Consider the following 27,735-nt stretch of genomic DNA (forward strand, 5'->3'; position numbering starts at 1 on the left):
TAAACCAGGACAAACACTTATTATTTTGTTTTAATAAACCGGGTGTTTTTAGCAAACCAGACCAATTGGCTTATGTTGAGTTCTGTTGTAATAAACCACAGCTGAATATTGGTCCATGTTACTATTTTTTTTTTTCTTCATAATTTTAGAATCTCTGACATTACAGCAATTTAAGGGAGCATTTGCATGCCTCGTCGGTGCTGTAGTTTTGAATGCAAAAGATTTCAAACGGGCTTTTATTTGACGGAAGGTAAATACCTTCTATCCATCATTTGACCCCTCCTTAAATCCATAAATAAAAAAAGAAATCCCAACAAAATTTGCTACCTCCGATTGATTAAATGTCAGCAGTGAAGACAAATCGTGCTTACTTTTGCCTTTTTGCCACCTGGTAGGCGAACACAATTTCTGGGGAAAAAAAAAACTCTCTACCATCAGCAACAACATGATTACCCAGTATTGAGTCTGCAAAGTCAACCTGTGCTTTACTAATGCACATCACGCTTACGAAGGCGCTCGCTGTTTGTGGCACGACGCAGCTGATTCAAGACGAGATGTTATCTCCCGCCGAGCGCCTCGCGATAAACAGGAAATGAGAGCAGAAATCAGGCGGGAAAAGGCTGGAAAGCGTTTGGATTGGCCAATATGAAGAGAAGAGGCTTGTGGATGGTCACTTGTCTTTTTTTCTACCCACAACAAGCCGATTGTATTGGTAGATAAAAGCAGCTTTCGACAATGAGGTCTGGCGACGGTGCCGTCTTCGGGTTCCCAGGGCGATTGTGTGAAAATGCAATCTCATGCTATCTGACACTCCATTATCACACACATATCTCCATTTCCTGGGGGACGAGGCCCGCTGTCGCATTCACACTAATCAGCCAGGCGGGGGAATATTTGCTTTTTCCTTCAAAGTGGAATATATGAGTTTATTACACAAAGCCGATTGCACGGCGGCGGTAGCGGTCACTAGGCCACAGCTGTTTGCTGTGAGGAAAATAAAAATATACCGTATTTTCCACACTATAAGGCGCACCGGATTATAAGGCGCACCTTCAATGAATGGCCCATTTTAAAACTTTGTCCATATATAAGGTGCACCTTCAATGAATGGCCCATTTTAAAATTTTGTCCATATATAAGATATATACATTTGGCCCGCGGGCCGGACTTTGGACACGCCTGCTGTAATGGCTCAATATTGGTCCATATATAAGGCGCACCTGATTATAAGGCGCACTGTCGGCTTTTGAGAAAATTTGAGGTTTTTAGGTGCGCCTTATAGTGCGGAAAATACGGTAAGGCCCGGACCACCCCACAGAGAGGAGCAATTGTCACATTTCCCCACAGCGACCTTTCTGTTTGGCGCGAGCTGTGGCTAATTACCTAACGCTCCAGCGTGTCAGCCGCACTCGTGCAAGTCGGAAGGGCTGACTTAAAGCTGATTCGTTGATTGATTAATTAGGTTGTCGGCTGCGGATAGTCGACAGGGAAGGTTAATACCATATCAATTCGAATTGAGCAAAAGCTTAAAAATCATACTGCTACTGGTGGGAGGTAATAAATTGTAACCATGCCATTTCTACGTACGTCAATCTATATAAAAGACTGAAAAAGGTTCAAAACGGTCTTGTATTGGTTTCCATGACAACAACTTCAATTTTGTCTTTTGCTCCAAAATGAGTGCCAGCTCTTCCACTCGGTGTGCTCAATACAGCATTTTCAGCTCATCTTGCACGACTCTCTGAATAGTTGCCCACATTATGTGAAAAAGCCTTCCAACGTTGCTGTTGTTGTGCAAATGAAGCATCAAGCCTTCATTTGCACTTCTTATTCTATTTTGTGTTCCTGTCTGTTGAGTCAGTTTTCCATTTGTGCAAGCCAAGCAGAAATGCGTGCGCATCCTCTTGATGAGCGAGGTAATGACTGAGATGAGTGAACGTATGGCCTACCCGCCCGCCGCTCCTCAAGAAGTCAATACTTGGCATTCTTTTACCGCCACGGCAGACGTAAGCGGCAGGCTGCCTCGCGTGCGTATCCCGCACGAGCCCAACAGTTGCCCAAAGCTATTTACGGCACAGATCGATTAGTCCTCCAAAATGCTCTTTATTTTTATACTGCAGAGTTTTATAAAAGACTTCTTCCTGTACTCTCTTTTGATCGCGTAAATGATTTCCTGAAAGTAGGCCTGTCGAAGAGCAAAATATAATTGCAAACTGCCTGTAAAAAAAAAAAAAAAACTCCTGGACACTGCCAATCTTGGGAAATACAAATAAGAAGAAATCCCCCAGAGCTCCCCAGAGTAATTTACGATGACAAAATATTTTAGTCATCATGTTCCACGTTTCACTTTTTGTGCGGTGGATGTGCTAAAATATATACATATTAATTTTCCCTAAATGCGAACACTGTCAACATTGGCAACCGCTTTCACCAGACACCAAAAGACTCGTAAGCCGCCTAATACCAGTTATTTAGTGTCGGCAAACGACAACTTTAAGCCCAACAATTCCCTCTAATTGTTTTACATTTTGGAAAAAAATGCCTGACAAGAATAATCCTCTTGCTGTAAATGCAAATTAAAGGCACACATTCCTGGATACGCTTCCTTCCTTTGCATTGACGATACAAAAATGAAATGGCAGCAAAATCAGTAGGTCGGACACATGCAAACCAGTGTCAGAACCCGGTACACTTCACAAGAGTTCAGTTAATTTCGGAGACTTTTTTTCTTTTCTAGCTAATGCTAGCTTGACGCTAAAGCCACCAACAATGAGGCCAAGCTGACAGGCTGCTTGCTTTGGATTTATATACATTAGACCTAAAGTGTAAATCTACAATAGAATGTAATTTGTCCTTATAACTCGACTTTCCATCCAAAATGAGAGATAAGTGGCTCTGTTTGAAACCACAGAAGACGGTTGTTGGTTAGCCTTCATTCGCGGATGAAAACAGTAAGTACAGTTGCTCCTTTTGCCTTTTTCACCTCAAGCAAGAGCTGGTAATTAATGACAGTGAAACAAATCCCACAAGACATGAATTTTACATCAGGCCTTTCTCTTTCTTCAACGCCGTTCCGCTTTTCAGTCGAGGTTTTGCGGCGTGGAAGGCAGAAAGAAACGCGACGGTTCATGTGCCGTTGCTAACTTCGGAATATTATTTCTGGAGATGAAAAAGCAGCCTGTCCAACGGTCATGACACTTCTTTAAAGAGCAGCAGACAGAAAAGGCTTGTGTCTCGCGCATGTAATTTATGAGGCCTGGAAGTGAATTTGGTGGCGATGCAGACATGGCACATTCAAGGAAAAAGCCTAACCGGCCACAACAAAAATGCATACAAAGGGGCAAAAGTACATGTCTACAAATACTGGCTGAGTATTTATTCAACTGCAGAAGGGTGGAGTGAATTTGTTCTATGCTGCTCTACGAGTCCATATATGGTTCTCTGATGAATTGGAGTATGAATTAAGCAGCAAAATAAGGCATAGTTTTTTTTAGCTACCTCAGAGGGCGGCCATTTTGCCACTCGATGTCAACTGAAGATGACATCACAGTGGCGTCACACATGGCTCACCTGTTTTCGGAGTTTGCTGAGCCATGTTCGGTCATTTTGTGAACCCTGAGCAACTATGACGTCGTGGCAAAATGGCCGCCCGCTGAGATGGATTAAAATGGGTGGCGGGTTTTTTTCTGCTTAATTCATATTTCACAAACGCAACACACATCAGAATGTCATGTTTAGACTAGCGGGCTAGCATAGAACATATTACTGTAAAGAAATCTTTTGACATGACGTCCCTTCTAATTGGCTGACTAATTGGGACACGGCGTACGCTGTACTCTATATGCCGCTGCTGTCTCAAAGTTGAATGCATTCAGGCAACTTGAAGGCTTACCATCATTCAGGGATGCGCAAGTAAATGAGAACGCGGTGAAGTGGCACGCACGCACAAAAATCAGCTGGGAGAAGCACGCAAGGAAAGTCGGGCTTAGTTTGACATTTCAATTCACAGTGGACACCCATTTCATGCTTACGACACGGCGGCGGCTTAAAACTGTTTGGTTTGACAACCCGGATCAAATGTTACTTGGAAGACAAAGTCATTCTCCCCTTTCGCTCTTTGTTAGTTTGAAACGATCCTGGCAATTATTGGCTCTCCTGAATTATTCCTTCTTTATTAAAGAAAGCAGTGAGGTGGCCTCGCAGGTGCCGTCTGCCTTTGTTGCTTATCGGCATGCTTTTGAAGAAGCTCAATCGATGGCTCAACAATGCTCTGTTTGCAATTCATTTACTGACATTTTCTTCTAATGACGTGTGAAGTGGCCCGAAACAATCAGCGAAATGATCAATAACGACAGGGATGTTTGCTAATCACATCAATCAAGTGCGGAATTAGAAAGACGAACACAAGCGCAAACAAAGCAATAACAACCAGGTGAACAATGATTAACTCAGCCAAGGAGGCTTTGCTGTCATCACCGAGCAGATTGGGTGAAAGCTATTTCATTTTGTTAAAGGCGAAGAATGAACAAGAAAGTAATGGCCATGAATTCAAATTGGTTGAGAATCCAAAGTTTTTTCCCTTTCCTTGACAAAATACTAATACTTATATTGTTGAAGGTGGTCATTGAAGTTATCCATGTTTGGCCTTGGTGAAGGTCTGCGCTCTTATTTGGAACTCCAGTTGACCAAGAACTAGAAATAGTACCCCCGATTTAGAAAAGCAAACACAAACTCGTTGCCTTGAATCTTCTTATGTATTTTGTGCTGTAAAATGACACGCTTGTCGCATGGAAATAAAAAATGAGAAATACACTTTGGAGATTCATTGGTCGGTGAATCTCAACGACTGCAATTAATTTCCTTTACATGTGGACTGGCCCCTTGGTTCCACGCACTGACATTATTTCACAGCCATTAGACGCTCGTGCGGGATAGGTCGTCCCATGTAAAGGGAACGCTGTCGGCTGCCATAAATCCAAAAGAAGGTGTAAACGTGACGGGCCAATTATTTCCAAGCGGCGGTCCAACCAGGCCAAGATTTTCCCTCACGACATTTCAAGAATGAAAGCAAAGAGCCACGATAAAACGTGGCGCTGCTACTTAAGCCGAAGAATAAAATAACGAAGCGTGTTCGGTCGGCTTCTCTGACGGAATGCGCCGTTGTTCCTGCTGCTTCGAGGTAATGTGGTATTTATGTTTAGCGAAGCATAACAGTAGCTGAGAGAGCACATAAAGGCATTGGAAAAGCTCCGCCATGGCCAGTTTCTTCCTTCTCGCAGCCTCTTTCGAGACAAAGAGGGCAATTATGATCACTCACTCGTTAATTACATTCATATACGTTGTTAACAGTGGAGGAGGCACATGACCTCATTACAAGTGTTCTTCACAATATGCACCTTATCAAACTCATAATGGAAGGTTCAACAAAAGCAGATCCATACTTGTGAGTGTGGGGGGGGGGGGGGTGTACCCTCCCTCCCTTGGAGTGTGGAGTTATGGTGCTGGACAGATTCCAGGCTCCAGCGGGAAAACAAACAGACGTGTTGACAAGAGGCCAGAGTTCAGGAGTACACAGCCCCCATTGAGGCGTCGTCGACGACAAGTCCCTTCGACAAGGCCGCGTCGGCAATCGCATTTCCAGCTGGCATCCAGAGGTGCCGCTTGGTCATGTGGAAGCGCAACCTGATACGCCAGCATGACGTCAAGTTGGGTCAAGAGGTTTTTTTTTTTCCCCCCCCACCAAGCAGGCTTCGCCCGGTTCAACGAGTACAGATAATTGTGGCCGTAATCGGGCAGGTGTAGTCAGTTCTCTGTTGGGTAAATTAGCCTAAAATGCCCCGAAAAATGTCAGATTTAAAAATCCCTGAATCATTTTTGATAAGTCTGTGCTGCGATGAAGTCAAGTTGGGTCAAGATGTTTCTCCACCAAGCAGGCTTAGCTCAGCTCAGTGAGGACAGATAATTGCGGACATTAGCGGTTTGATGGCAAGTCACTTCAGCGCTTCAAAAATTGACCCTTGCATATTCACATAATTTCCAATTCAAAACATTACGCTCATTCGATTCACCTTGGGAAAAAATTTCAAGTTGACAAAAGTTAACCCAAAATTTTCAAATCTCCCTAGTCATTACTAATGACAACCAATGAAACAGATTCACGTCATTGTTCTCATTTGAAATTCAACAAATTCACCTTGGTAACGATTTCCACATCCCGCCAAAAATGCCTCATTCATTCCCATTCCACATGATTTGATATCATTCAATCCATATTTTGTCCCCAATCAGCTTTTCAATACTCGCACGCAATTTCTCCTGAAATGGCAAATGTCTTCAACATTTGATCAGAGAAAATTCATCACTGAGCGAATCTGAAATCAAAGACTGGCGCAGAAATACAAAAAAGGTTCCTGTGGTGCCACTGACGCTGGCATGGCAACCAAATTTGAGGTAGAAGGAGGCGCGAACAACCCGTGTCACGCTGTTCGCCAATACCTCTCAGATATATTACCCGCACGCCAGGCAAGGTTGGAGAGGCCAGTGACAGTAATAGTTTTGGGGATTATGGAATGCGATAGGGGCCGGCCGAGCCCCAGCTGGGATGAGTGCCTCGGCGTCCCTCATGGTAATCAAGAAGAGGCTTTTTGGTGGCCATGCAATCGCCCTGGGAGAAATACCGCTCTTATTGCAAGGTGAATCTGTCATTTCTGATTGGATTTCTGATACGGCTCAATATTTACAATCACACATCCTCGTACGCGCGTGGTCAGCACTCAAATGAGTCGAGACGCAGGCTCCCGTGATTGTGACATGAAACGAAATGACAGCCGAGTCAGATGCCGCCTGAAGCTTCTTGTTGACGGACACAAACTGCTTTCAGGGGAAGGAAGCTAACGATTATTTACTCATCCCCGATTGGTGGGTAACGGTGTGAACATTTTGTGGGAAATCTCACCTTCAACGGGATCCGGCGGTGTGAAGTCGAGATCGTAGCGGAGGATGTAAAAGTTATTCCACACGTAGAGCTGGTTGTCCCTGGGGTTGTAATCCACGGCCGTGATGTACTGGTACTGGTTGGGGAACCCGATGTCCGTGTACTCGCCTTGGCTCAGCTTGGTGTTGTAGATGTAGTCGATCTGGCTCGCTGCGCCGTCGTTTTCGCCCTCCTCGTAGGTGGAGCGCACCACGTGGAGCACGCCGCACGCCATGAAGGCGTTGGAGGCCGAGCGCTTGTCGTAGGCCGTGTCCCACGTGGACTCAAAGCGAAGCGTGTACGGGTTGAGCTGGCTCACCACAATGCGCCCGTTGTTCTGCTCCGTGGCGTAGATGACCCACAGGCCCCTCTCGTCCACCGCCAGGTCGATATCTGTCTTGCCGCCCCAGCGGTACGGCGACGTGTCGTGGTAGTTGGCGTTGTTGACGATGGCCTCGCCGCTTTTGATCCGCGTGCGCAGGTCGAACTTGACGATATTTCGGGTGCGCTCTTTGTTGAAGAAGATGGCGCCGTCGTAGGCCACGAAACCCGTGCCGTCCACCCGGTGGGGCAATTTATACGTGGTGGTCTGCCGATTGTTTTGGAAGTCCTCCAGGGAGGCGTACTCGATGAGAGTGTCCGTGCGATACGGCGTCCAGGGCATGAAGAAGACCTTGTCGCCGGCTTGCAGCGGGTCTTTGCACCACGACCCCGCTTGCTGCTCCGCCTCGTACAAGAAGGTGGCGTCGCCGATGCCTTTCAGCGTCCCGGGACAAATGAAGACTAAGCGAAAGAGAGAAGAGGAAAGAGGCGCAAGTCAAGAATCAGTCGGGAGAATTGGGGTGGGGGGAAGGGGGGGACAAAATAACGTGGAAAAAGTTAAGAATCCTGTAAATGAAGGACAGCACAAATGGAGATTGACATTCCATCTCTAATATCAGCCCCTTTCAAACCGGCCATGGAATGTGCTGTGTGAAAGGGGCTGAGATGTCTGACGTCAAATCAAGAGTTCATTTGGCGTACGTCGACACATGCAAAAATAAAAAGCCGTTACGTTGTTGGCGAGGAAAAAAGAACAAACAATCTTCCGTCAATGGCAGCAAAGCAGATGAAAATGGAGGCAGAGGGGATAAAAGAGCGGCACAGGATTAGCACCATGTGCTTATTCACATCACGGTGCCAAGCACACTAAATAAAGGGTTCACGCGCCTTTCAAAATCAACTTTGAATGCCTTCTTAGCAAATAAAGCGGGTCCTCCGACATCAAAATTTCTCATGATAGGAAGTCAGCCGTTGCTGTACTTTGACAAAGTCAATCCGAATCGAAATCACAAAACCTTTGTTCCAAAGATTCGTCATCAAAACGTGGGTTCGTTTAGCGCGACTTGAATATTCATTAGACATTTGTCCGCATTTCAAACACCATGTGAACCCTGTAAATAGTAACAAATGCATTTTTCAAGGGTACAAAAGTCAGAGACCCTGGAAAAATCAGCACCCAACCATCTGTTTTTCTGAGCGTCTTTCAAGTCACTAGAAAAAGCTCCATTGATTCATCAGTGAAAAATTTGGGAGTCCATATGTGCAAACAATCCTCCTATGGGTTTAGGATTTGTCAGTGTGTGGGCGGGCGGGCTAGGGGGGGGTGCTTGTACTCAACACCACAGAACAAGAAGACAGGGGGAAGGAAGTTAGTAGCGGTGGACTGAGCCACTTAGTTACCTTTTTGCTCCACTTCTATTTTTGGGCGGTGAAAAGGAGAGAGAAAAAAATAGTAAAATAGGGAGAGAAAAGTTATCATGAGTCATCTGGCAGGTACAAGGAGAGAATTAGCTGCGAGTGGATGCGACCGTGACATGAACTGGGGAACGAGGAGCTAAGGGTGGGGGGGGGAGAAAAAAACCCGCAAGATGTTAGTTAATGAACAGTCATGCACATATTCCCTTATGTCTTAAACTGGCGCTAAAAAGCGATTCGACATTCACGCGTCTAAAAGAACTAATGATTCAAACTTTGAAGAAAAAAAATGGGGCCACGGCGCACAATGTTATAATAACGGCAAGGCTTCTAGAACTGCTGGACAGAAGGAAAGGCTGCGTGAAAAATTACAGGTTAGACAGCAGAGGAGGTTAGCGGCAGGAGGTGAAAGGGAGGTCTGTTTGAAAGAAGGGGACACACACACGCACACAGGAAAAAAAAAATGGATATTTCGTACAAGTGTTTACAATTCATCAACGCTAAGCACTTTCACAGGGGCGCGCGTGAACCTCGGCTATGCTCTAATAAACTCGTCTCAGACAAGCTTTCAAGCGGGATTTACTCTCGTCATAAACGCAGATGCCGTTTGCAACTCAAAGGTCTACTAAAATCAATTGAATGGGGACGTTTGAAATGGAAATCTGGCAAAATACAAGTGACACCATGAATATAGCATGTCATTTTATTGACCAAGATAAGGAATTATTGCTTATTTCGATCCTTAAACGACAGAGTAGATGTTTACACGGTAGCGTTCTAGGCTGAAATTAATGGCAACATGCATTTTCTGCACCATCAACTGAAAATAATGTCCTGTTTCTGTTTTTTTTATCCGATTCCTAAATTAAGTGGAAAAAAAATCCTGAGCAGATTTACCAATTATTAAAATAATTGTTAGTGACCAGCTTTAAAATTGAAAAATGCACAACTAAGCCATGTAATAGTAATTGGCGTCGGCTGATTTAATTCACAGATAATCAGAATTGTCCCAGGTTGAAACATCATCAATGAAAAGTGAAAAAATACTTTTAAAACTATCTTTTTTGTGCTATTAATACACCTATAATTTCAGATAGATATTTCAACCCACCAGAAAGTAGCAGTTTCAACCTGAAATTAAGTTACGTTAAATCCATCACGAGCTGTGACCCAAGTAGATTTTTATTTTTCCCCTCCACTCCCTCGTCATTATATTTTACCAGCGTCGTCCTTGGTGAGCCATTGCCAATAACTGCCTTAAAATTACATCAGCACTGTGCAGCTTGCCACGTTGGCGCGCAAACACAAATTGACACGGCGCGCTCTCCGACGAGCGTGTAATACAAAGTAGCAACAACAACATCAGTAACGTCATTCGTCATTCATCGTGGAGGTGATACTTACTATAGGGAACACACTCATACTGGACCTCTAAGTACTTGTAGGTGCCGGGGCATGGATCGGGAAAGACATCGGAGCCAGTGACAACCACACACTGCGTACGGTTGTTGCACCTAGAGGGAATAAGACAAGATTGACCACAGATGTCATCACCCGCAGAGAGATCAGTAGGCACAAATGGCGGTCGTGAGCGGCGTTAGCTCGTCGTTACGATGATGTGGGGTGCTAGACCTTCAAGATCCGCACCCTAAGAATTGACTGAGAGGATTCTCGGTCAGGTAGCAAGTAGCTTTTTGTAAACAAAGGATTTGAGTTGAGTTAGTTTGAGTGCTCTCGCATTAGCTCGGTAGCTTTCTGCAAAATGTTTTTTTCCCACGAATGCTTTTTCTGGTGCTGAGGAATGTAGCGTAAATAAAAGATTCTGTGAGTGGATATCTGTGAGTGGTAGTCATACATATGAGTCAGTTTGTTGAACACCGAGTGAAGGTTGCTGAATTATCTTTCCCTATACCCACTCGCTAGCTAAACTTTTTTTTTCCTGAAAGTTTTGTTCCTTGGCACCGAGCAGTTTTGCATTAATAAAAGACTGATTAGATATTCCGACTGTTGTCGTACATTTGAGTGAGTCTGTTTGTTGACGATAATCAAGGAGTGTAGATGTTAAGTAAAGTAATAGCTGCTTGCTAGCTAGTTTCCTGCCAAACCTTTAATCTAAAAGTTTCTTCTCTTGTAGCAAGCCACTTTTGGTAAGAACAAAAGTCTTTGATTCAAATTTTATGCAACAGCATTTATGCATTTGAATTCATCTGTTTGGTGTTGATTAATAAGAATTATTAGCATCCTGTTTTAGCTAGTAGCTAGCTAGCCAGTTGTAGAGTGTTGTATATGTTTTCTAAATTGTGTGTTCTAATCTAAGAATCTGGCCTTGCTTTGTGTGTTCTTGCACATATAGTAATTAAACATAATGGTATTTAATCAGTTGTAAATGTGTTATGACCGATGGGGAAACTTGGAGGCAGCACAGCAGAAGGGCTGTCGTGTGCGTAAGTGCACACGATAGAGATAGCAGCTCATGAAAAACAGCAGCTCAAGGCATGTCGAGTATTAGCGGTGGCATTTCCTCTGCGTCTATGGAGAGGGAAGAGATTGGTTAAAGCATCACACGGCAGGTGGCTGTGACATGTAACAGACAGAGACGCTCCCCCATGCTCGCGTGCAGAAAACACATCAACGGGAGACGAGATCGGCAACGGCGCGCCGTGCCAATTGTAAAACTGTTTTTTTGCAAATGATTTTAGGTGCAAGTAAAGTTCAAGTTAAGAGGAAAAGGGAGTTAGCGAGGGAGGAAAAGTGAGGATGGGGGCGACGTTTGCACTTCAAACGAGTTCATTTGAGGCAGAGTGATGGCAAAGGGGGATAATGCGGGCAAGTGTAACTGAGGCGCACACACAAGGGGGGGAAAAAAAAAAATAGGAGGCCGACATGAATATTTCACAAGGTCAGCAGCTGTCACGCAAGCCGCACGTACATTTAAACATTGGAGGGAATGTTTAAAAGAGCCATGAGTCATTCAGGAGGCCTAACAAATGGGATTGTTTGGGACAACAGGGCCAGGATGCATGTGAAAGTCAAAAGATGACTTTTCATCATCATTTTCTACTTCTACGCCTTTCTGTGATTCTTCCAGTCTCTCGCTTGCAATCTGCTGATGAAACTTAGGTCCAGTGGCCACTTTCTTTCGAGAACATCTTGTCTGATGCAAATAGAAACCCGGCGGCACTATGGAGCCGCTTGAATACGTGCCAAGACTTCCTATACGTTAGGCACGTCGCTTGTAATATCCGCGCCAGTGTTACACAGCTCGTCGGCTTACTTAAAGAATATTAAATGCTCTTTTTAAGGTGGGGTAAAGAATGTTCACGCTTTATCAAACTCGGCTCTTCCTACTTGGCTACTATTGCATGTGATTGCGGCTCAATTGCACTGAGCTCATTCTCGTGGTGGAGCGAGCGAGAGAGAGGAGAAGAAAAAAAAAAAACACCTTTTCAATCTCAGCTGTCCTTTTGCACCTCTGACCAGGCAGAGAAGGATTCATTCAGCTGCTTTATGAGCGGGTCAGCGAAGAGGTAGCAAATACCAGACGGCATTACAAAACGCGCACACACACTATTTGGAGTACTTGATCATTTTAGTGCCGGGCCACAGCATGTTTTTAGTTTCTGCAAAGCTCAGAGGAAGACAGAGTAAAATGGAGCCAAGCTTTTTGGGCTGTTGCCATCGTGATGACGGTCACACCCTTTGATCTCGATAATCTGATCGTCGGGCTGAATCCGAACGGTTGCTTCTCGCCCGAGCTCCCGAGGGAGACTTTGTCAGGGATGTTGTTTTTGAAGTGCGGTCGAGAGTGTAACTCGGCGACAGATGAGGTGTGTACCGAGGCGCAGATGCCGTAAGAAAACGGGGACTTGAGGTGTCGATTCTGAAGGACAGGGTTGAGACGGCGGGGCTCGGTTCTATTCCCGCGCGGCGTCACGTATAAAGGCGGGAGATAGCGAGAAGACGGCTAAAGAGGACAGAGCTCGGTGCGTGCAAGCTGAACTTTGCTGGTTACTATTTATGAATACTTCATCCGTTGGCCTTTAAAAATACACAGAGAGGGGGAGGGGGGGGGAGCGCAGTGAAGTGTTGCCGCCGCTGCTTGACAGCGAGGCAACATCCTGTGAGAGGCTAAACGGGATGAAAGGCGCCGTGATGAGCGTTGCCTGCTACCTGAGGCACAGCCACTTCAATGGCGTACAAGTGTTTGAACAAAGCAAAGTCGCCGCCCCAGATGGGGAATTAGGAGGCTTTGGGGTGACTCACAGTCTGTGGGAGTTTGCACTAATTTTAATAACTCACATATATTCCTGCCTGTCGAGAATTAATCCCATCAGTTTTGGTGGAGGAAAGAATTTCAATGCAACCACAAATGAATGACTGCAATGTTTACCACTGGATATGGAAGACTGAAATTACATGCAGGTCCATGAAAGAACTTTGTTGGGTTCTGTGTTAACAACACAGCATCTCTCAATTATTTTTTGCAGGATCTCTGTGTAAAAGAGTTTCAATGTCAATGAAAACAAAAGACAGGACAAGAGAGGCAACTTCATGTATCCTGTTGAGATCCAACTCGATGGAAGAAAGTCTCGTGTTAAAACATCCGCTATATTGAGAGGGGGGTGGAAAAAAACGTTTCATGCATTTCATGTCAAACAAACTCCACTCGTCTCCTCTCACAAACCTTTGTGATATAATCTTGTAGGCGTCGGGGAGGTAGCAGTTGACGTTCTCCATCTGGAACGGGTCAGCGTCGCAGATCTTGTCGTCTGTCCGCCCGTAGTTGGCCGTCTCGATCATGATGACGTCGCTGCCGGGGCAGCGCAGGTCGATGGCGTAGCCCTCGCATGATAGCTCTCGCCGGACCAGGCCGAAGGGCAGGGCGGCGCGGCTGAATCCTGAGAGGAAACACGACGCAAAAAAACATCGATGACTAACATTTCACGTCAAGCGGGAGGCTTTGTTTGTTTTGGATGAAGAGAAAAGAGCGGAATAAACTGTAAAAAATCATCCAAACAGCTTTGTCAGATAAAAGTGGAGTCCACGTGACGGAAAATCTATACGTGAAAAAGCCAGGATGTGAGTGTGGCCAAATAAGTGCAGCAAGCAGGGGAGAAAATGAGCTTTTTCATTGCAAAAATGACCCTCCTTCCAGGACATTAGAGTGAAATAGGCTATTATGGAGTATTCTCTTGTCTGAATAATAAAATGCCATTTCACAAAGACCGACTGGGCTATGGCGGGAGGAAGCGAGAGAGAGAAAGAAAAGACGAGAGGGAAAAAAGGGAATCTATTATCAGGGGTTGAAATGAACCAAAGTTTTTAAAAAATGCAGCTGCCTGCAACTCTGAGAAGACTTGAAGGGAAGAAAAAAAACAAAAAAACAATTAGGTAGAGTCTACGTAAGTAGAACATGTAAATGTGTTCCACTTACGGAATGCAAGCTGAGAGCTGCATGAAGTGTCAATAATCGCCGCTGTTTGCTAGAATGGCGGGCCCCCGAGGGGGCAGCCGGCGTCGGTATTTTCTCTCGCTCCTAATTAGCCCTTCCTTCAGTCTGCTACCTCTGGCGCAGCCCCATTGGCTAACCCCGGCTTTGTCACGCAGCAACACTTACCACCTCGGGTTCATTTTGCCCCCTCACTCTAATTACCCTCACGCTTTTGACAGCGGCAGCCCGACCGACGCAATTAGCGTCGCTTGAAACGCTCAAAGTTTCCGAGTGACTCCTACTTGAAATTCCTCTCAAAAAGCCCAGGCGTTATTTCGTCTGTCGCCGTGACAAAAACGTATGTCTGCAAAACGTAGACCATGGAAAATAAACTAACTGGGTGGAAGGCGGCCAACGTTTCTTGAAACTAACATTAAGGCGAGTGGATTCTATTTATCATTTGAGGGAATGCGAGTTAACAGCTGAGTCCATTTGCTGACTTGCTTGCTAACCAAAACAGCAGCACCTATGGAGGTATATTATATAGGTGTTAGGAATCTCATTCAAAATGGCCGTCAAAACGTTGTCAACAAGTTCTATTTACGCTTTGGCTGCATTTCCTCCAAAACAGACCTTGCATTCCTCCTAACATAACCAAAGCCGTCGATCCCGCCGAGCATTTGGCCACTGGTTCCTTCTTTAAAAATAACACCATGTGCGTCGGGTGCAAGTGGATTGCGCTTAGCTCCGCTGTTTATCACCTCATTAGCAGACATCGGTCGAGCCGAACAGTGCGTGGGGAGCTGCGGGGTCAGTCCATCTATCCAAATAACAACCACAATTACCCGCAGCGTCCGCAGAACCCGAGCGGGATGGCGGCTGATAAAACACAAGAGTGGAGTCAGCGGCTTAAGCGGCCAGACTAATGATCACCACGTCTGCCATTCCTCACGGAGGGACTGACGGCTTTATCACAGCAGCCGAGGAAGGAATGCATTAAAATTCGAAAGGGGATCCGCGGCGCGAGGGAACCTACGTCACCTGCCTTTGTGACCTCTTTTCTCGGGGCTCTACGCTGTAGATTCGACACATCTATCAGAGCTCGGATGGCAACGCCGTCATCAACGGAGGCCCGGCTATTGATTAGTTCAGTGCCTCGCCTCGCCTCGGCTGCCCTCTTCCCTCCTTACCCACGTGAATCATACTGGACAGAGGCTAAGGCCGCATCAATTAGGGGGAGGTTACTCGCCATCCAAAGGACAAATTGATTCTCCCTCATCTCTGTTTCATGAACGACTTTCTTGTTGACCTGTACTTGACAGAGTAGGGACAGATTTGGCTTGACAATATACGGTGCATAATATGTCTCAGTAAGAGGTTGGACAACACTGTCCCTAATTAGTCGACTGGGTGCGTTCATGTGGACAAATGGACGCGCTCCATTTCCTAACTGTAACGGTCACATTTCATAGACGCTATTGTTCACCCGTGGACATGCAGGAGTTAACTGTTGAGCCTGTTTACTACCCAAAACAGCAGCACTAAAACAGTGGGTGTCATTTTCACCTCATTTGATTGGTTGGTTGGGTGTCAAGATTACGGCAAATAAAACCACAACGGTATTTAATGAATCTTTTGTTTTGGTGCAAATCTTGAGTAAAAACGTGTCTACATAATGGACAGCGTCCAAACTATGACTTGGAAAAAGATTTTGCACCTTAGCAGTCATTCCAGTTGTGGAACCAATAGTTACCTCGAGTCCTGGCAGGTTCCCGGTTGTTTGCGTTCCAGTTCACCGAGACTTTAAAAAAGGCGAGCAGGGTGATGCACGCAAAATTCCGGCGTCCCACTGACGTATGAACATCTTTTTGTCTGGCGTTTTGTTTGACGACTCAATTTTGGAGACGTTGGCTGATGGCAGGTGACAAAAGGTCACAAAGGGAAACCATCCAGAGCATGCAGCTATTGTGAAATGCGCCACATAAATAAAGTTGTATTGCATTGTATTGTACAAATTCACACAATCAGCGAGGGAATTGAATTCTGGCTTTTGTCGAATCTCCATGGTAACCATTTTGCCCTGCCTATAATTGGCTGTGATCCCGATTGGCGGCCTTGTTGACATGAAGCCTTATCATGCATTCTGGTCAGTGAGTGACTTGAGCAAAGTAGCTTTTCAGATTCCTCCCTCTGACCTGCCTGCTAAGCCTTCTATTGAGCTCAACAGAGAGCCAAGCCAGGCCCGGGAACGCTCCTCAATATGTTGCATTCAGGGATTTCTTTCCACCCCCCCTTACTTCTTCAGTTGACAGTCTATAATTCACTGCCGAAAAAATCCCCCCTCCTAATTCATATTTTGTTTTCTATCAACACCCTTGAAATTGGAAGCGGCTCGGCAGCTCAGATGAGCGCATCGGAAACATCCCGCATGCACCGTGGTGCTTTTAAAAGCCCCGAAGGTGAAATGAAATGATAATGTCGAAATGTTGCCATTTGGCTAGCGAGGCCGCCGGACCGTGACGCGCAACTATCTGGGGAGTTCATCTTGGGTGGAGTCATGGCCGACCTTTTGAGCCTAACCGCCTACGGATATGTAAGAACGAGTGGAAAGTTTTTTTGTTTTCGAAAAAAAAAAGGGGGGACAGTTTTTGGAAGTTAGACAGAGCGGCGAGGACTGACGCAGACGGAGTGCAGAAGCATGGCTTGACGCTTGTCATCCCCCATTAAGCTTCCTTTGATTGGCCTTTGTGGTCTTGGAAACGGCAAACAGCTGCATGCAAATGGGCCCCGTTTCCCCCTGCGTCTGGCCCCCATTGTTCCTTTGACGGAGACACTCTCTTGTGCGCCCATAAAGGAGGGTGTAGCCTTTAGTCAAATAAGAGCGCCCCCGCCGTGGCCACAGCGGGGCCACTTGAAGATTGTTTGTCTTTTTATGTTGTTTGCTTCACAATAATTCTGGCAGCCCAAGAGGAGATCTGAGAGTCAAGCTTGGCCTCCAACGGCCCGGCAATGCCTTCATAATCCTATATCCGGAGGGAGTAACATTTTTTTTTTTCTTTTGGAATGGAGATTTCCAACGGGAATTTGAAAAGTAGCACAAACATGATTGAATTCTTGCTAGTAGGGGCACAAAGTAGCAGCAACTCAAATGTGTGGCGGTATATCAAAGTGAAAACGCTATCCGAAAAAAAAAATTCTACTCTCAAACCAAGATAATGAGAAAAGCACTAATGGAATGTAAAATGTGGAAAAGATCTTTTGTTTACAAGTGGCAGGCAATATGGCTACCGGTGGTTAACAGGATAAGCTAACATCAATTAGCGGTGGGGATTAAACATGATTTGGTACATATTTCAATTCAGGTTTTGTATTTCCAGACAATGTGTATTTTTGTGAGGATTCTCCCGCCATAGCCATGTTGTGAATGACGCCTGGTGGCAAGGTGTGAGATGAGCTAGGAGATTTGGGGCAAAAACAACACCTGCTTTTCAAATACCGACAACACAATATTTCAAGTGGCAGACATTTTGCTCGCGTTTGCAGTGCCACTTCAATCCATCTGCTCCGGGCTCGTCTTGTTGGGAATTGTTTCTAAAGACGGTGTCAGACAAGACCGCAATAGCCGCAGCCGCACCCGCCCTTTCCCAGACGGCCACTATCAGGCACTCTAGATTGCGATAGGAGGATTCCAAAATAGAAACCTGCTATTTGCAAATCCATCCTGTCCATTTGGGATTCCGTGCAACGCTGCCTTCTGTGATGTTTTACATCGTGATGTTTCCTAATTCAAATGCTGTTGGGGAATGCTGGTGAAGAGAACCAAGACTGTTTTTTTGGACCTGATGCTGAGCTGTAAGAGAGTTTCAGGGAGGGAGGGGGCGGGCGGACGGGCGGGTGTTTGGGGGCACTTGCGGTTGTTGAGGCAGAAAATAAGCGTTAAAGCGGTCCAAGCAGCTGCACGAGTCGAGCCTCGTTGCTCCTATTACCAGTGAGACATTCAAAGTCAAAGTTTGACAATGACTCAGGCAAAAAAAAGAAAAAAGAAATGTGTTTTTAATACCACATGATGGGATATTACAGCACAGCTCTACAATGACACCAATTTTATGGTTTTGGAGCAGGAAGCCAGGCCAAGCAATGACACCATGGATCATGATCATAAAACATTTGATTCAGAGTTAGGGAAAACACGCCTGGTGAAGTAAGAATTTTATGATTATTTAGGAGTGATGCTATTTTTCCAGTCACTTCCAAAATGACGCAAGGAGACACTGCACTTTTTCCACAATATCATTTTGTGTTTGTTTTGCTCTGATACTGTACATACATATATGGCGGGTATTGAACATTAACACCAATCAGGAACGGCTGAGCAAAATCTAATTTAATACTATTTGTCATGTACAATAAACATGATCATTTTGGTCAATGTAATTGTAAAGTAAAATAATGAGTATAATTAAGAGTCAAAATCCTTAATATATAAAAAAAAAAAAGAGTGATAATATTCTACCAAAATTAAGAGTCAAAATCCTAAAAAGATAAATAAATGAAAAAATTTTTTTTTTTTTTAAAAACTTGGTCCCCGAAAACCTAATTTCTAACGCAAGAATATTTCTGTCCGGGAGTCAACCCGGATACGATTCGTTTTTTCCGCCGCGCTGTCCGTTGACACGTCAGTCGAGCCGAGGAAAAAGTCGACGGTAATTCAACGGCGTGTTACTGTCTGCGGAAAAAAACAAACCTTTTCACAGAGACAAATAACTGTCACAGAGGCTAAGCAGCTGAAAGGGAAACAAAGCTCAGCAGATGAAAAGCTCACATGCTCTGAGGCGAACGCCATCCTGACAGAATTAGTTCATTGCTCGCTCGACATCCGTGCCGTGATTTTTTTGGTGTGGGGAGTTGATGAAACGCACCGAAAGAGGTGATTTCATGCAAACTCCCCCGAGTACGGCGTGGATATACTCTTACAGGCTTGATCGGGCCTCCACTCCCTTTCAAGCTTGTGTTTTTTTGCCCCGCCACTTAAAACCCAGCTGGATTTTCCGCTCAAGGTACCTTCCCGGAGGGCGGAGGATGGAGCGGGAAGATGTAGGAATGGGGAAGGCGGGGTTGATTGAGTTTGACTTCATGGCGCAGTCTCCACGCTTCAGCCGGCCTCCTCCTCCTCCTCGCCGGGGTGTCGGCACACGTCACAAATTGAACGCAGATCGAGAGCGCAAAAGGGCAAAGCAACAACACATGTAGTACACATTGGGCCGGCGCCTTTTCCGTCGTCACTTCATGAGTCACAATTGAAATGCGTGCTGCCATTTTTCACAGCTCGGCCCGCTTTGGGGGGGCATCTGGACTCAAGTAAATGTCACTGACCTGTTAAGTGTCTATCCATCCTTGCCTGTGTTCATTTGCCGCTCGGACCTGTTCTACATTTTGGTTTATGGGCGCACACATGTACGGATGTCCCTTAGCAATCTGATTAGAAAACGCTTGGGGCCAAAACTCATAATACCGTATTTTCCGCACTATAAGGCGCACCTAAAAACCTCAAATTTTCTCAAAAGCCGACTGCGCCTTATATATGGCCCAATATTGAGCCACTACGGCAGTCGTGTCCAAAGTCCGGCCCGCGGGCCAAATGTATATATCTTATATATGGATAAAGTTTTAAAATGGGCCACTCATTGAAGGTGCGCCTTATAATCCGGTGCGCCTTATATATGGACAAAGTTTTAAAATGGGCCATTCATTGAAGGTGCGCCTTATAATCCAGTGCGCCTTATAGTGCGGAAAATACGGTAGTTAAGACTGCATAGTGCATAAAAATTTCCTAACACAAATGATGTTTTACTCCACTCAGTCTCCGCCAGGTGGGGAGGGGAGGGGGGGGGGGCAACACATTCCCACTATCTGTGAGCCGCTGCCCACTTTGACTGACATGAGCGCAATGACCTTGCCCCGCTTCCCTTCCGCCGGCATTCCGCTCCAGATACGGAAGCGTTGATAAGGAGATTCACATTTGAGGGAGGATCTTGTATTGATGACGGCTAGTTTCCTGCCCCTCAACCTGGATGAGGCCATTGTGCCTCAATGGGGCTAGACGCTACATGAGAGGGTCAACAGCGATAGCGTCGGGCAAACAAAACTGCTCTTTGTGCTGCACTTTTTCTTCCATGCAGCAGGCATACTTATTCAATTTCCTCCACGGCAGGAGGGGGCTTCCTTATCTAAGACTGTTTAGACCTGCAAATCGGCTGGTGGCCTTTGTTTGTAGGTGACCCACCCCTGAGGTGACATTTAATTCCTGGGCAAAAAAGAGAAAAAAAGTGCAGCCACGCTCCAAGGCACAGGCTCTCCCGGCCTGAGGAGATTACTAATACAGTGAATGCAACAGTGCTGCATTCATTGCTGGCGGGGCAACGCAACGAGCTGCTGGAGACGGAGAAAGAAACCGACTCACAGATTCATATCTAAGATGTACGCACAGCGGCACACAGCAATTACAAGAATGGAGTGAAAGGAAAGCAGATTTAGATGCATAAAAGTCATCTTGATCTTCTATTTACGGCATTTCCTCCTCCTCCGCAGGTGACATTTTTACGTACGTTGGAAAATAAGGTGGGAGGCTACGGAATAAGAACACAACTCTGCATTAGTGCTCGAGAAGCGATTCAGCTCGCGAGCTGAAAAAGAGAACCGTTGCGATTCTGTAGCCAGGTGTTTGCGCGGCCGCTTGTTACTAGGCGGATTTCGCGGGGCACTATTTCTTCACACAGCAGGTAATGAGTACTGCAATGTTAATCTTTGTTTTCTTTAACTCTGTCTGTATTAAATATACATGTAAAAAACGAAATCCAGCAGCAAAAGGTTTGCCTGCACCGCAAACAAAAAAAAAAAGATATTATTTGAATCTCTTCTTCCTTCCTGGTTGAATGCGTGGCCGTGTTATGACAGCTGAACCCTGCAGCGACTCACAAATACAAAAATTCCCAAGTAAACTACTTTTGGACTTGTAAGCTGGACTCATCTATTATTTGAATTAGGCTGCCTGGGGAGAATAACAAGCGCCGGGTAGCTTTTAGGAGACTAAACAGATTGAAGCAGGCATCCGCTCGGGTGTTTGCGCAACTTGCTACGAGACGGATGGTGTGATATTAAGAGGGAGGGCGACTGGAATCAAACTGTCACAGAATGTAATTTCGACCCTGATAGACGAAGGCCCCGCAACAGGAAATGGTGTAAACATAATAAAAAGCGGAGGTCTGGGGCAAAGAGCCTCGATTTTACATTCCGGATTGAAATATGATTGCTGCTCGCGCCTGCTTAAACGCAAACAAATTGCTGTCGTAAAAGTCGGGCGACCCCATCGTGGATGGCGTATTTCATTTCCTCCCGAGTCGGAGCGAAAGCCTCCTCCCGGAGATTCTTCTCCGCCTCATTTCAATCGGCCGTGGTGTTTTGATTCAAAACTTTCCCGTCTGGCTCGGCTATTATTAAAACGGCTACTTGTTATTGCTGCCTGTTGGCTGGAGGGCTGACGAAATCGTACGAGTAAATAAAAGAAGGGTAAAAATACAATCATTAAACGTCTCAACATGGTGCTAAATCTGCACGATGAAGCTCCGCCTCCTGTCTTGAAAAGCGGCCAGTTGCATGATGTATCACGGCGCACAGATTGACCGCTCATCTGTGACTCTCCCATGGTTTGGCCGATAATTCATGATCGCCCCGCCACGGAGCGGCGCCGACGACGCTCAATATGTATTAGAAAATGGCAAGCCAAGCATATCAATGGACGACAGACTGGCTGCGCATGGCCTCGAGCCAGAGCGGACTTAGCGCACAATAGTCCCCCACCACCCATCGAGAGGAGGCCCGGGACTGGAAATACCAGCATGGCACAAGGGAGGCTCTTCAATGGGCACAATGCGTGGCACCGCTTGAGACAAAAAAAGTCTTGTTAACCTTTACCACCTTTTTGGGGGATGAAATGCCTGCGAGCTGGTGACAAGCCAGCAAGATATAAGCGTGGGACGTACAAAGGCAGTGGGAAAAAAGGCTGAAAAACTTCTGCTTCCTGTTAATTAAAAAAAGGTAAAAAAATAAAAAAGATATAGCGATACTTAACTTCACACTCCTGGTCCCAGCATTGCAAAATTCCCTTACATTCTGTCTTGCAAACTACATCCGGAGGAAATAAATCAGAAATAATAAAATAAAAACACAATATCAGGTTCAACCGCCACATGACATTTTCTTTCCTGTAATTGTAGTTTGGTTTTAAAGCGCTGACAAACAATGGGGCGGAAATAAAGGACAGCAAAAAGCAGCTGGATTTAGCTTTCATGTAAATTTAATACAGCCACAAAAAAAGCAAGCTGAATACAAATGCAGAAGTTTCAGAGCAATACTTTTGGATTTGGATACAGGACTTTCTTTTAAAGCGGACTCGCTCGGGGTCGGACCCCGAAACCAAACGGCGGCCTGCTCTCGTACTAAATATATGGACGTCATCTTTGCCCCATCACATTTATTACAGCCACGAGAGTCTATTAAATGTTAAGTATAGGTACTTTTGCGCTTACGACTTTGGAGAACCGTGACTTTATGGAGACGTCTGTTTAAATTCCTTTCGAGTACGCTCGTTATTTATACTCAGCCGCATTCTTGTGCCGTTTGTTATATAGCGAACGCCAACTTTGGTACCAGGTCTGTTTGGGTCCGCAGATGAAAGACGGCAGGGCAGCGGCGGTGGCCACAAGTGCACCAGCACGCAGCCATTGTGAGCCAATGAATGTTGAAATCGGAGTCTTACGAGTAAAGAAAGGGCAGATTTAGGGGGGATTACTTCCTGCGGGCTTTGTCCACATTCTTGCTCGGCTCCGGTGTTTAAATAACAAACGGTTTGATTGTTGTGCCATAACGGTGGACGAAAGGGCAAATGTTTGTTTAGACACTGTACTAGCACCAGCATGAAAAGTGGCTCCAATAAAAAGACACCACTTTGGCGGCTTTTTTCAGGTTCTATAGAAATGGACTGACGTGGAATGCGTGTGTGGGGGGGCACCTAGCAATTTTCCACTTAGGTTAGTGTCAGAACCTGGACGCACGTTAACAAGAACCAAGCTGAGTATTGAGCATCTTTGGATCAAAGTCGGCAATGAATTAATCATTGCTTGTTTCTAAAAGATGATCTTGAGCTGACTTTAATAAGCCCAGGATATATATATATATTTATTTCTTTTCTTCAATTGTTGTAATCGGCTTGATCGTTCTAAAAGCTCATGCGTGTGTGCAACAGTGAGTTCAAGCTAGCCTCCATTTTCTGGCTAGTCAAAGAGAGTAATACAAGTGATATGTGTGAGCTTAGTTTTGGGTGAGAAGCTGATTATCGTCTTTGCTTTCAAGGGGCAGGAGGTCATTAGCAAACACTGAAGGGGCTCTCAGCTCAGCATGGGAATCTTTAGGCTACAACCAGCTGGAGGTGAACACAAAGCAGATAGATTCCGATATTGTTTTCTTTCCCTATCGACCAACGGTTAATGTGCGTTCTTTGCACCGAGAGGCCGTCGGACGTACGTAACCCAAAACCAGGTGCTTTTGCATACCCAAGCACTTTTCTGTCTTTTTAAACATTTCTCCAGGTCTACTCGACTCAACCTCGAAGCCAAACGCTGACGTCTTTTCTTCGAGAGCCGCCGCGGTATTTGTGTGTAAGACGTATTGCCGTCAATAAATCCACAAATCAACGAAAGACCGCTCCGGCGGCTGGATTATCATCGCATCCAGCGATAAATCCATCAAAAGAAGAAAAATAAAATAAAAAACAATGACTGAATTCAAATCGAAAAGCAAGCTGCCTCAAAGAGAAGGCACGATATAGCCCGCAATCAATGCTCGGCACGCAAGCGTGTGATTTTGGCTGACTTTGTTGCCGGTACAATGGGTGGGGGAGGTGTAATGATCGTCATCAAACGGCCCGAGCGGCGGCATCGGTGGTTTTGATGGCCATCTAGCAGACGGGAGTGTTTTGTGACAATCCTTGTAATTACAGCCAAACGTTGCCATCAAAAAAGTGAAGCAAGGAGGCAGAAACGAAGGCTTTGGATGTCGCCGAGGACAATTAAAAAACACAGAGGCGTTCCTTTCTTGGCTCTGGCACCAAATCAAGGGTCTCGCTTTTGAAGGTGACAGGTATACATCCGGCGAGGAATTTGATTGGGGCGGCAGTCAAAGAAATATTTTCTCAGGGGGGGTTCGGCTTCTCAAAATGGCTGGAGTGGGGTAGTGAGGGTGGGTGCTAGGTTAGTGCTAGCTAACGACGTCCGTTAAAATACAAAGGGGCTTACTTGCCTGGTTACATACTGCTAACTTTATCTTTGGTAGTCACGGCAACACAAGCCCCACCCCCCAATTTGGAGGGTTGGGCTAATTTCATGAGACAAAAACACCCGGGCAAAACAGGCCCCAGTAGTTCAGTGACAATATAAAATAAATTTTCAAACATCATATGCTGTAAATCTTGCATAGGTCTCTTTTAATGAGTTCAACGCAACACGTTTGAAACACCTTTTCATCTTCAAGGCTGAAAATATTTCAAGTAGAACTCAAACGCAACCTCTTCAGTCCCTTGTTTGTGTGCAGCCTTTACAAATTCAACGCATTTCTAAGAACAAAAAAACACTTCTGGAAAGGTTAGCTGAATTCTTATTACACCGTACACCATGGTAACTCACCTTGTGAACAGTGACAGCAGTAGAGAAGAAGCAGAAGGCATGAAAAGGCCGGACGCTTCCACGGCGAAGAGGCCATTGTGTCCCCCCCCCTTGGGCAAGCCGTCCAATAAAATTTGCGTTTTCCGAAACGGGATCAGGAAGCTGGAGCAAAGTCAACGACGGGTGGTGGTGCTCTGCAAAGCATCACCAGTCATCTTCGCATCTGCAGGAATACAAAAAAAAAAAAAAAAAAGTCAGTGCTGAAACGGAGCAAATTGGCCAGTGATGTCATAATTCACATCCCAGCCGCGGATTTACGATACCGTGTGCGGTGCCATCGGGCTTTACTTGAACGCGGATGTCCGCATTAATCGCAGAACACTAATCGGGATTTAACATTTGCACACTTGATGCCGCTTAATGGTGTTACGTCCGCTCGGCTGTCAGCTGTCGGAGGCGCACTCGGCGGCGGTGCTTCCAAACATCTCCAAAGTCTGGATTGATCTGCTTTTAGGTACGTAGGCTCATTTTACGAAGATTATCTTTCTTGCCATCGAATGCCTAGATAATAAACTCAATTACATTTTACAAATCAACCAAGCATATCGCCTTAATAATTTCATATTTGTGTCATCGCTGCTAGACTGAAATTCGCCCGTCCGAATGATTGTTCGGATTGAAAATTTGGTAGCAACCCAGCAAAGTTAGTTTCTGAAGCACTCCTGGGAAAGGCCAAAAGAAAATGTCAGGTTCTATCGATGAAGAAGAAACGGCAACTGACAGGAGGGTTGAAATAAAGAGCTCCAATTTGGGCGACTCATTAATGGTGCTATTGGGCTCTCAGCGTTCTAACTGCGCATCTCCTTCATCCTAGCAACACCTTCCCCTCACCTGCTGCTCGGCTGAATAAAAAAGACTGAGGAATGAAGTTGAAAACTTTTGCATTTCGCACTTGAAAATCAGCCAGCGCCAACACAAAGTAAATGGTGTTCTTGGCACCTTTATGACACACGCCAACGCCTCACAAATGAATGCTTCATTCTCCGTTCCCCTTCGTGATGGGAAAAAAAAAAAACAACAAAACATGGCTGTCGCTCCGGCAACGCAGACACGACTGCTTTGTGAACTTACTTTTTTTGTCTTCTTCCTTATCGAGGGCAGTGCGAGGGGGTACCAAAAAAAAAGAGAAGGGGAAAACAGGCCTTTGTCTGCAGAAGCAGCAAAAGGTTGCAGCTTGTGACAAGCTAACACAACAAACCGATAAGCTGCTTACTGGAATCAAACAGCAAGAAGCAGTCAAATGCCACACACAGACGCATCCCGTTGCAGGGATACATAAATGTCTTTACATTTTGTGTATTGTTTATTCCCGTGTGGTTGCCATCCGACGCGACAGGCTGGTTGTCAAAGCCCCATCGACCTTCGTGATTATTTCTTACCCACCTGAGTGTCAACCTTGGATGTCAAATTACTCATCTGAGAAAATCTCTTGGTGTGCAACTTGAATCACAATGGGACGCATTTTGTGTATTTGCAAACAGTGCCAGCACAAGATTTTATTGGTGTTTAAGCAGAATTAGATTTCCCCCAAAATGAGTATTTGTATCAAATAAACAAAACTGGTAAATCTGGGACCGTGATAGCGATTTTGAAGGTACATTTGTTAAAATTTGATCAGTAGGAACTGGCCGTCAGCATTTAAATTTACTGAGTCAATTCAACTGAGTTTGAAAAATAGTCTGACAGATCTTGGGACCCAAAAAAAAAATAGTCTGACAGATCTTGCCAGCAGTTAGCCGCTAACACTGGTAACAGGCGCCGTATTGTACGATGTCTACGTAATTAATTGAAGGTTTTGTAGCATCTTCAATTAGCGATTGAACATAATTTCATGGATGACGCCTTGATGTTGGAGGCAACAGTTGGTAACAAAAGTGTAAATTGGGCTCCGACTATCCAGTTGGAAAGACGTGTCAAACACTCCCAGGAACAACTTCAACAAAAAAGCGTACCAGGGCAGGGCTTTCATCAGATTTTCCAAAGGGATGCATGAGAAATCTTGGGTGGTAGACACTACAGTCAACTCCAACCTTCTACATTTCCAGCATAAGACTCTCTACGCCTGAATGCCAAATTATTTTGGCACCTCAAAATAAAGCCCACTAAAACCTCAAATTAGCACATTTTAGGTCACCACTGAAGTCATCCTATAAGTGATCAAGGTCCAACTGCCAGCTGGATCGCCATACTAGCATGACACAGAGGGCCCATTTATTGATATTTGGTTTTGATCATGCCCCGGTAGCAAGGCAGCACACTTCCAGCCAAGGCATCTCTTCAACTCGGGTGGTTATGGTTTCATTTGCCATCCGCGTTGGCTGCTCAACTGTCAAATCGTAGCGGTAAACCAACAGTTCAGCGGCGGGCAGGGCACCAATTCTCCCTCCGACATATGCACATGCCCATTTATCTCCAAGTATGAGGCCCCCCTGCTGGGAGCCACGTGCTTACTTTAATGGTAGCTGACAGGAGGAGAGGGGAAGTTGTCGAGGGGCCGTCCCCTCATCCCTTCCGGCCTGCTGAGCCCAGGAGCCCCTCCAGACACCAGGGGGTGAGAGCCAGCCAATGCAGGCTTGCTCTCGCCACCCCGGGGTCCTTTTTCTCCCGATTATCCGGCGCATGCAACATCACCCTGCTGAGTAACATGTCTGCTTTCTCCCTTTTAAGCCGGCCGGAGTGCATTTTCTTTTAAAAAATACTGTTTGTTTGCTGGGGTTTCAGCAGGACTCGAGGAAATGGGATTAGATGATTAACATCATGATGCTATACATAAAGCACTGAGTGACATCATTTCACATCAAAAGGGGGGATGAGGAGTG

The 27,735-nt window shown here is 45.5% G+C and overlaps 1 protein-coding gene across 11 annotated transcripts in view; it reads right to left on the reverse strand.

Annotated features, from left to right (window-relative positions):
* Positions 1-27,735, reverse strand: part of LOC119137572 (adhesion G protein-coupled receptor L2-like) — a 68,293-nt gene that overhangs the window by 24,659 nt on the left and 15,899 nt on the right. For 7 of the 11 annotated variants that reach the window (XM_037276986.1, XM_037276984.1, XM_037276985.1 and 4 more), the window contains exons 2-6: positions 24,878-25,079; positions 13,395-13,608; positions 10,115-10,224; positions 8,696-8,710; positions 6,956-7,756 (exon numbers count right to left, since the gene is read on the reverse strand). In XM_037276986.1, coding sequence (XP_037132881.1) covers positions 6,956-7,756; positions 8,696-8,710; positions 10,115-10,224; positions 13,395-13,608; positions 24,878-24,953 — 1,216 coding nt within the window. In that variant the 5' untranslated portion in view covers positions 24,954-25,079. The remainder of the gene's footprint in view (positions 1-6,955; positions 7,757-8,695; positions 8,711-10,114; positions 10,225-13,394; positions 13,609-24,877; positions 25,080-27,735) is intronic. The other 4 variants (XM_037276991.1, XM_037276990.1, XM_037276992.1 and 1 more) reach the window with 1 other exon arrangement.

This window comes from Syngnathus acus, chromosome 17 (genome assembly GCF_901709675.1).
Source record: "Syngnathus acus chromosome 17, fSynAcu1.2, whole genome shotgun sequence".
Taxonomy (NCBI): domain Eukaryota; kingdom Metazoa; phylum Chordata; class Actinopteri; order Syngnathiformes; family Syngnathidae; genus Syngnathus; species Syngnathus acus.